A 10,191-nucleotide genomic window follows, 5' to 3' on the forward strand; every position below is an offset into this window, starting at 1 on the left:
TATTATTGTAATTATAACGGCTTACTTGCAACAGACTCCCACTAATGACTGACAAATAGAGGCAAGCATTAGATTCATGTGTGCCAAAACATGAGGGGAAAAAACTGAACATCAGCTGGTGCTGCTTTACCCTTTAGATAGGGAGGGGAATAATAATTTACAGCATGTTTATTACTCCACACAGGCATCACTAACCCAACCATGGCAATGCACAGGGGAGTACACTGCTTGAACCTTAAAGAGTGATAATAGTTAAAGCAGGAAAGCAAATTACAAGGTCACATCCTACTCTGATAGATCATCTGCATGCTATTGATTTGATATTCCTTATTCCCAGCTTTCAGCTGAACCATGATGTTTGAATACTTAACCTGCTGCTTTGCTTCATTCAGTGATCACTGCAGTAAACCCTGAGCATCAGACACCAGAACTCTGCAATGATAGGATCCAAGATTCTGCTTATCTGTTAGACTGAATAAAAACAACTGTTGCATAGCTTCAACAAACAACTAACACCTTAAATTCATTATGTCCTTTCTTGCAACCTTTACAGTGAGACAAATATGTACTCAAAAAAACTGAACCCAGTGTATCACAGTGAATTTTTAGTATTTATACCTTTAATATAGTTAATATTTCTATAAATTTAAATATTTTTACCATGGAGTTTTATAGAAGTGTACCTGCTTGAAATCACTAAGCAGTTTTTAAAAGCACCATATGACTGAGTGCTTTATAATGCTGTTTTTAACAGAGTATATCATAATAGGAAACTTCCTACATGGAAGTAATTTTACCATTAAGTAAAAACCTACAAAATGTCAGGCAGCTTTGTCCCTTACCTGTAACATTTCTAGCCTAGCTACATTGTTTTGGTGACAGCAATACAACAGCCTCTTCAAAGCATGCATAATTTGTGGATTTATTATGCAATTATAAAGTGACAAGATTCATTATATTTAAGCTTGTATTTTAAAGTAATCTATCTCATCAGTCAATTTTCAGTCCATGTAACCACTTCTATTGAAGTCTATTGCATTACTAATCAAGACTTTCAGTAGGATTGCATATACAGAATCTAATCTAAAAACGCATATCTAAAAACACAGTTTTTAGATTTTCACTGAATGTGCAATATTGCATACACAAATCTGACACTTTATTTATGCATTTTACAACACAGAATCAACAGTTTATTAAAGGCTGCATACACTATCCACAGTGCATAAAGTGGGTATCAGCCATACCATTTTGAGTTTTAGCATGACAAAACATTTATTCCACAGTGGGTTTCTGAATATGAAAATCCTATTTGCTTTCAAAAACAGTTCCTGCAAAAAGCCACACAACCCAGGTCCTGAAAAACATTCATGCCTATAAATTATATTAATTACTGGGAGAACTTTAATACAGTAGGCCAGCAATTATTTTCAATGCCTCTTAAAACTTGTACCAAAAATATACATTTTCCATAAAATCAAAAAATAAAATATCTGAAAAAGGTTCTGTGATAAATCTAGAAAAAGGGCAGGGATCCAGTATTAAAAGTTAAATTCTGCTTCCACATACACAATTCAAATTGATACCAATGCATAGTATTTGTACAGCTCACAGAAGAGTATCACTCCATCTGCAAGATTAAAATGCAACAGCTATGGAAAGTACTTTATTTCACAAGAAGTATGCAAACTGTTTATTTCACAAGTTTCACTTTGTCCTTTAGAACTCTAAATTTAGGATTGCTATTCACTTTCTTATTGAAGATGGCTAGGATGTCCTCTTCTGTTTTGTGACGTTCACCAGCTACTGCGTAATATTGAGCTATCACCTGCACAAAGACAGAGAAAAGGTTTTTAGTCTGTGACTATAATTCCATTGGAAGCAATAACACATTTACATTACTGCATTAAAAGTGCTATGGAAGCTATTGTGCTATTATTCCTTTCCAGAACTAGCACTGAATTTCCTGTGTAATTCAGTAAGCAATAAAAAACCTGTCCTTCAGCTGACATTCTGTTAATTGATATCCCACTAAAAATGTTGAACTTTTTGTTTATGCAATCCAGAATTTTCTGAGCTTCGGCATTACACAAATAAATTCACAAGACCATAGGAGACTAAAAAAAACCATGTTGTACAGTACCTTTTTTCTTAGTTTCTTAATTGAAATTTCATTGTCTGGAGCCTGTTTCAGAACTGCTTTGATGGTTCCCTTCCAGTTGAATTTACCTAGGAAATAATTAAATGTACAACACTGTTAGTGAAAGGAGGTATTCTGGGTCTTCTTCTCTGCTAGTAATCAGCCATCAATCTCCTTATTTTGGAATCAGTTTGGCTACCACAACAGTTGTTAACTGACTGAACCTACAACAGGAGGGTGTCTTAAGCATAAAAGTCATCAGCTGTTCCTGAATATAAAATGGAATGCAGATGAAGAATCACCACAGTACTTGAACAACAGGGGTCACAATTGTTTTTACTTAACTTGTGCACTTCAGCTATTAAGCAGAAACTCTTAATGCGGGGATAGTTAAGATCCTGTCTTTTCACACTTAAATCAAAGGCAGTCAAATTTGACCATACCACCTTCAGAGGTCATTAATTGGTAGTTATAAATAAATGATCTGTATGTTCAAACACAGTCAGAGCAGGACAGGTGATAGGCAGAAGTAGGTTTATGTAAGCATAAACTAAGGTCCAATTTATGATTCACTGAGCAAAAATGGGGATATGAGAGATACCAAGAGGTCTAAGAGTTGTTACCCTTTTTGTTGTGCTGTCTAATGGGCATGGCAGCAGGGAAAGAGATCCACTGTGGTGAAACATCAGTGTCCACTGGAATCAAGCACAGCCAAAGGCTGCCAGCACAGCACAAACAACAAATTAGAGAAGTAATTCATTATCAGGTGTTAAGAGTAGCACAGGCTACTTACTCTGGAACAGATGTGTATACTGAGTATACACACATTCATGTATGCTGAGGCACAATTTATATCATGGCTTGCTACAGAAGCTGTGTTTATAGCATTAGGTCTTTTCCAGAGTAGTTTTGTAACAATCTAAATTGTTCTTTTAAAAATACCTTTATCTGTTCCCACATTTTCTTCATTGTCATTGACGTCTTCTGTTTCCATGTCTTCTGAAATGCTTTCAGTTTTCATTCTCTTTGTTTTGGTATGAGGTTCCTCTAGAGATGGAATTGGACAAAACACACACAAGAAAGATTTAAAATGAGAAATTCTGACATGGCTTAAGTTTTTGTTCTTTTAACGTGAGTTTATATTTGCAAAGTGGTTTAGGTTTTATAAAATAAATGTACAGTCATTGTTAAAAATAATCTAATTTGTATATCTTATGCACTACTTCAAAATTCTACTTAGTAGTAGTATGCCTACAAAGTAGGTAGTTTATTGAGCTGTGGAATTGAGAAAAAGCCCCTTCAAAAAGAACATGAATATAAATTGTATGATGGATACCTTCTACATGTTTATGTTTGCGTTTCTTTACATTTGTTTCCTCTTCTGTTTCACTGTGATTGCCATTTCCATTTATTTCACATTCATCCTCCACAGTCTCTTTTCCTTTTTTGGACTTTTTAATCTTTTTTACTTCTTCCTGGTTTTCCAATTTCAGATCTTTTTTCTCCTTCTTTTTATTCTTTTGTCTCTCTTCTTTTCGTTCCCTCTTATTCTTTTTTCTCTCAGTTTTTTCATCTGTAATTCCATTTGCTTCTGCCTTTGTATTTTCCCCAGTTTCTGCAGGCTGCTGCTCTTCCTTCTGTTGTGGTTTGTCTTGTTCCTTTTCATTTGAAGTCTTTTGTTGAAAGAAAGATAATTACAGTTTTCAAATGTGCTTTTTGACATTGCAACTTTCCTCTACTAGATCATTGGTAACTGTTCACAACACTGATATCCTGAAATAATTTAAATTGCTCACATATGATGTTACCAGTTACCTGAGAAGCAGCACCAGTGAACTAATGTGCTTCATTCTTTTAACTTAACAGACCAAATGCTAATGAACATCACAGGAGAAATATTATCTTACAATATATGTAATTCCTAGTTGAAGTAAGTGTCTATTGTGTTTTAAATTATTTGTTAAACGTAATTAAGGAAGTGACAGCTCTTTAATTTACACAAACAAAACTACAGCACATTACAGCAAGATGCAGAACTTATTCCCAAATACACAGCCCTTGAGTAATAATCTCTTTTGCCATCCTGTCTTGAATGTGTCTGGGACAACAAACCATTATGACATGGTGCTAAAAAAGGCACTCCTGCTTGAGAATTCCAATTAAGTATATACACTTCAAGGTATGTATTACCAATCATATTTTAAGATCTTTTTAAGATTTCTTAAAAGTGAATTGAAATGCTGTGTTATATAATTTATTTTAATGCTATGCTCTATGAACAGTAATTGTTTACATTTGTGTTTAAATAAAAGGTTTTCAGATTGAAGACCTCTTATAAATTAGTGTAAGTCAAGGGAGAACTGCTTATGACTTTAGTGAAGTTGTATAAACTCAGTATTAATGCTCCAGCAAAACAGTGTTCAGAATTTATGTTATGTTCCATCCTTTACTAAATGTGCTTCTTTCTTTCCTGGCTCTTACATTTGGATTCCTCAGAAAAACTGCAAATAAACTTAACTGGAATCATCAAATCAGAAACACAAAGCATCATCAAGAGGGGATAATGCCAAAGCTTTGCCTACTCTTCCTCAAAAGAATTTGGGTGAAAGGGGGGAGAGCATCTTTACTCAGCTGAGAAATGAGCTTCTCCAACAGCTCTTGAGTAGCAGCAATAGATGCAAATAAACAACACCCTACCAAAACACAAAGAATTAGGCACTGGCAAAAGGTCAGTGACAAAAGAGTGAGGCCACAATTTGGACAAAGGAATGGGAGGAACTTGCATCACAAACTGGAGGATTTCTTGCCCCACTAATGAATAGGTAAACTATGTGCTTGCAAATTTCTCACTCCAATACACATAAATTTGAGACCAATAAACTCTGAAAGGTGTCTTATTCCATCTTAGTGAGTGATAGAAGATTGGAACAAAGATAAAGGCAGAGCTTTTCCCTTTTTATAGTAGCATAAATTAGCCTTCTGATTATCATGGCACAATCGTGTCACCACGTCCAAATTTTCAATCACAACTTTCTCAGTATGAACAACTTCAGCAACAGTTCTGTGTTCCACAAATTAACAATTTAGTCGAGAAATATTACATCATAACATAATCTGTTGGAACTATGGGAGACAATGTTTCCACTAACATCTACAAAGGGAGTCTGAAAGGTTTTCCTTCAAACATTTGGAGTGCATTCCCATTTTATAATGTACCTCCAGTTACACTTACATTTCTGGTTGCTTCTGAGAAAACACCCCACACCTGATCTTGCAAATTGCTGTCATTAATTCTCAAACTGTTCTTGATCCAATTCTGTGCATAGAAAAAACAATAATAATTGAAAATATCCTCCAATTTGATTTCTTTATTGCAATATAACTGGTTCTTGTTTTTTATTTTTCATTTAAGAATCAAATCACTGCTTTTGTCTAAGATCTGGTTAGAGGTTACTCCTATTATATATCTCAAGCCTCTTTGCTGAATTATTTTGTGTAATGTCTAGGAACTGTTAGAAGGCTACACCAATTGCCTCCCCAAGTGGTAAATATATACAAAAGATAGTCCTGAAGCTTTTTGATACAAATGGCTATGTTAAGGTCTCTCCAAATCTTCTGACTGTTCCCATGAGTTAAAACATTAATGATCTGATCTTATTTATATCTTATTTATTTTGTACTGGACATATGGTCACACTCCTAAATAGACATCTTAGTTTATTACAAGAAAGTATAATTTAAGCAAACAGCTCAATGCAAACATTTCAAAGTTGTTTGGGTTATTGCACGTGTTCCTGGCGAAAATGAAAATATAGCAGTAAATTATGCTGTTCACACTATCTGCAAGAGATCAACTTTTAGAAACGTGGAATTCATTGTTAAATGTAATGTAAAGATTTCTGCATTGCAATAAAAACCCTAGGAAATGTGTATTAGTAAATTGAAACAATTAACTGCAAAAACTTTTGATCTTCTACTGCAATGTATCTTATCAAGAGGAGAGGATCTGGAAAATACTAGTTTTCCTGCTCAGAACATTAATCCTGTAGGGAAACAGTCTAACCCTCAGCTTGCTAGCAGCAATTTCACCACAGCTCTATAAGTTCTATTTGAGTGCTTTGGAAGCAAGGCTGATCTTCTCTCAGCCTCACAATCTGAGGCAAAGAACAGAGGGGGGGGGGGGGGAAAGGCCCATTTGTGAGTAATTCTTCACTTTTAATGAAATTCTTTACACAGTAAATTCTCCACATCTGTAATTTACTTTAGTGAAGCATGCAGAGCAGGAGAGTGTCAGAATACTGAGTAACAGGAAAACCCTCAAAACAGGACCTTGCCTTCAGGAAAAAAACAAAGCCAAGGAAATAAGAAATCTTTAAAAGTATGTATAAGAATTTGGGCATTCAATAGAAATAGCAAATAGTCAAAAAAGAAAGGTATTGAAAACAGAACAAACCTACATATGGAGATTAAGGTTAAAATGCAAGTCTCTGACTTAACACCTAATTAAACTGGCAGACCAAGAGTCATTTAAAGCAAATTTTACAAACACTGCCTATTTGAAATTCAGTTATTACACAATCTGTACAAATGCCCAACTAAGTAATTTGTTCCACCTTTATTAAAAGAGAGTAGCAGCCCCTAAAAAAGTCTATTTTTGTCTTCACTGCACAGATAACTGCAAATCTCTATTAAAACATACCTGAAACTTTACTTTTTTTCTTGGAATGTTATCAAAGGCACGTATTTGCTCCAAAATGTTCCGCACTTTGGGGCTTATGTTGGGCTTCTTCATTACCTCGTGAATTTTCTGAATGAAGAAAAACAGAATTAAATCAGCACAGCAGCATAAGAATCAAATGGTACATATCAGGTGTGCAAGTCTGAAATACACTGGGCAGAAATCACCCAGCACCTACAGCTGGTATCGTCTGTTCATAGGAAATGCTCAAAAAACATAAGAAAAACACTGATCTTTGGTTCTATCACTACTCATTAAATGTGTCAAAATTATCTATATAAACATTTATACCTATGTAGTAAGCAGAGGTAAGCAGGATTGCTCATCAGTGCTTTCTGATAAGTTACAAACTGTAATAAAAACATTTCCAACTAAAGTAACTATATCACAGAAGGGATTCTTGCAGCATGAAAAAGACCTGCATTAAGAAAAGAAGCTTTTTGGTTTTGGAGTTAATTATGAAAAATCAGGCTTACTTTTGATGCCACAGCTGACATGCATTTCTTCTGGCAGCAGTGCCAGCTTCAACAAGCATTTATCCCTATATGACAGCCCTGGACATTCCTGTGCTATGGGTGTCAGCATGAGAGGAGAGAGGTTAGACCAGGGCCTCATGGCAGCCCCTCGAACAGCACTGCTGCTTGTGGGGGACAAAGGCTCTGGGCTCCCCAGTTCTTAGAGTGCAGCCACTGGACACTGCAGAGCCTTCCTGTACTTCTGAACACCTGGTGACTGAAAGGCTTGTGAATATGTTAAGACTCAGAAAAAGGTGACTGCTAATCCCTCATCCTTCAGTGTAAGAATTACTTACTATTGAAGCAGGCTACCAATGCTCAGTAAGCACCAACACTCACATCATGCTGCCTTTACAAATGTCCCCAAACAGTGTTCAATCTCAACAAAAGCACTCATCTCTGACTTTAATGGTATTCATCACATGCTTCAAGCATGCATGTAGCTTAGCACCTTCTTAGGATGTATTCTACTTGATAGAAACAACAATTCCATGCATAAATGTGATCTAACTTACTGCTAATGAGGTTTTAAATATGTGTTTGAGGTCCTTCCAAAACCTTTGAAGTAAAGCCATAAGAGAGTAGATTCTTGTGTAAGACAGAAAGAGTAGGAAATATTTCTATCCATGCTGGAGCTTCTCCTGTTCAACATATTTACAAAATATCTGACAAGAGGACAGAAAATTTTCCCTATGATATGAAGCTGTTTAGAATGAGAACTATGAGGATTCCAGAAAGATCTTAAGAAAATGAGTGACTAATAAGGTGAATAAAAAGGTGAAATGCCTTCAACACAAATTCACTCAAAGCAAGAAGAAAGGGAAAAGCAATCCTAATTTCACATCTAAAATGGCAGACTTTAGTTGACCATTGGAGCTTAGATACAGTATCTCAGGGTTAAAATAGCCAATGCCATGAAAATGCCAGCACAATGATCAGCAGCAGTGTAAAAAAAAACCAAACAAAAAAAACACCCAAGAGTAGGTTAACTGACCAATAATAGTTAGAAAGGAATAAAGGACACAGAAAACATAATTATGACACGTGGTAAATCTATGGTTCTCTTATATCTTGAACAGCATTTCACAAGCATACAGTAGAGTGGGAAGATTTTAGAAAACCCAAAGATCTAATTTACACATGAAGAACAACTAAGCAGGGTAGGATTTTTGAACCTTGAACAAAGAATATGAGATGAGGAGGAGTGCCTGACAGAGGTCTACAAAAGCATAAAGGGCACAAAAGGGACTGACAACTACCAATGTCTCTTTGTATGCAGTTGGGAACATTACACTAAACCAAACCAGTAAGATATAGATTCAAAACAAAAACCACATTTCTTACCAGGACAAACACAGACCTATCAAGGAAACACCAACAGACAGCTGGGGATATTGGTAAAAACAGATCTCTGGCTTGAGCCAGTACAGGCTCTTTTCTATCTTTGATAATTACAGACAATAGTTACGGTAGGTGTATACAGTATAAACCATACCTGAATCCACTCCTGCTGTTTAGCATCTCCTTTGCTAGCTTTGGCTTCAAAGCCTTTCCCACCATATTTCTGGTCTTCACTTACACACTTGATGTGTTCCTTATAGTCATCACCCCTGGGTAGAAGAGATTTTTAACCACAGGTCACTGAAACGCTTCACTCCTCAAACTGTGCAACACTTAGCCAACCAACAAGCTGAAGTAATAGATTATTTAAATGAACAGATTATTTAAACCTTATTATTGTCAACGTTTAAATTATTAAAATGTGATGTGCTTAAAGTACGTGCTTGTAAGACCACAGGCATTGCTGTCATGCTACAGCTTTCACTGAAAATTTCTGACTTGCATCTCTTGCATTTGTGACAAGAGTGAGCAAGTGAGTCTGCAGAGTGAGCAAGGTTATTTCCCATTCTTTACATACCAGAAATCCTTGCCACAATCCATGCAAGACAGGCACTGACAGTTTCTGCAGATGTTCACATGCTTTTCAACCTGTGCTTTCTTCACGGCTTCTCCACAGGCATTGCACGTGAAAACCACCATGGTGGCGAGCGGTCAGGAGCCTCTTCCTTCCCACAGAAGCGCAGCTCTAGGAATACAAGAAGATTATCTTAATTCACAGCTTGAAAGAAACACCTGGAGGGCCGAAGCGAAACACACCCGTGCACCCACTGACGGCCAGGGTGAGCAGCGCGGTGCAGAACGTGCAAGAGTTCCTTCCCCCTGATGCCCTCCGTGAGAGCAGGGGAGAGCAGTACCGGGAACCAGCAATCCCTGCATCCGCCACGCCAGCAGGGAACTGGTAACGCCCGAACCCATCACCCGAACCCGGTAACCCCCGAACCCGGTAACCCCCGAACCCATCGCCCGAACGGAGAAACCACCTGTAACTCCTGCACCGGTGACCCCCGTACCGCGCCCACGCCGATACACGCAGGCGGCGTTCCCTGTCCCGCTCCCTTCCCCTGCGGGACCGCGCCGCTCCATCCCGCTCCCCGCAGCTGCACACCGGTGTCGGCGGGCCCCGCCGAGCGGTAACGCTGAGGGGTGACCGGGCCGCACGGCTTGGGAAGCCCGGCGTGGCCGCCAGCCGAGCTCCTGGGCGGCAGCAGCCGTGCCGCTCCCGCTCCCGTTCCCGTTCTCCTCCCGCTCCCATTCCCCTTCCCCCGCACCTCAGCAGCGGCCGCCGCCCCGCGCGGCACGTGCCGCACCGGCCCCTCCGGCCTGGCCGCCCCGCGCCTGCGCTGCCGCCGCCCCGCGCACCGGAACGGGAAGGGCAACGGGAAGGGGAGGGATCGGCG

The 10,191-nt window shown here is 38.4% G+C and overlaps 1 protein-coding gene across 1 annotated transcript; it reads right to left on the reverse strand.

The window, feature by feature from the left end:
• Nucleotides 1-1,137: 1,137 nt before the first annotated feature.
• LYAR (Ly1 antibody reactive) lies at nt 1,138-10,144 on the reverse strand. The gene is made up of 9 exons (XM_059471075.1): nt 10,063-10,144; nt 9,312-9,479; nt 8,889-9,003; nt 6,840-6,947; nt 5,373-5,456; nt 3,477-3,813; nt 3,083-3,187; nt 2,144-2,229; nt 1,138-1,828 (listed from the first exon to the last, which is right to left on the reverse strand). The coding sequence occupies exons 2-9, from the start codon at nt 9,431-9,433 to the stop codon at nt 1,694-1,696; spliced, it is 1,092 nt and encodes a 363-aa protein (XP_059327058.1). The 5' UTR covers nt 9,434-9,479; nt 10,063-10,144; the 3' UTR covers nt 1,138-1,693.
• Between the last annotated feature and the right edge of the window lie 47 nt (nt 10,145-10,191).

Source organism: Ammospiza nelsoni, chromosome 4 (genome assembly GCF_027579445.1).
Source record: "Ammospiza nelsoni isolate bAmmNel1 chromosome 4, bAmmNel1.pri, whole genome shotgun sequence".
NCBI classification, from domain to species: domain Eukaryota; kingdom Metazoa; phylum Chordata; class Aves; order Passeriformes; family Passerellidae; genus Ammospiza; species Ammospiza nelsoni.

What these genes read in the sequence shown, in the direction of transcription:
- LYAR (XM_059471075.1), bottom strand. Translation starts at nt 9,433, where the DNA reads ATGGTGGTTTTCACGTGCAATGCCTGTGGAGAAGCCGTGAAGAAAGCA. An exon ending in GAAAAAAAGTAAAGTTTCAG is followed by an intron (nt 5,457 to 6,839) that starts GTATGTTTTAAT and finishes TTCTATGCACAG; the next exon opens with AATTGGATCAAGAACAGTTT. An exon ending in AAATGTGGGAACAGATAAAG is followed by an intron (nt 2,230 to 3,082) that starts GTATTTTTAAAA and finishes ATTATTTCCTAG; the next exon opens with GTAAATTCAACTGGAAGGGA.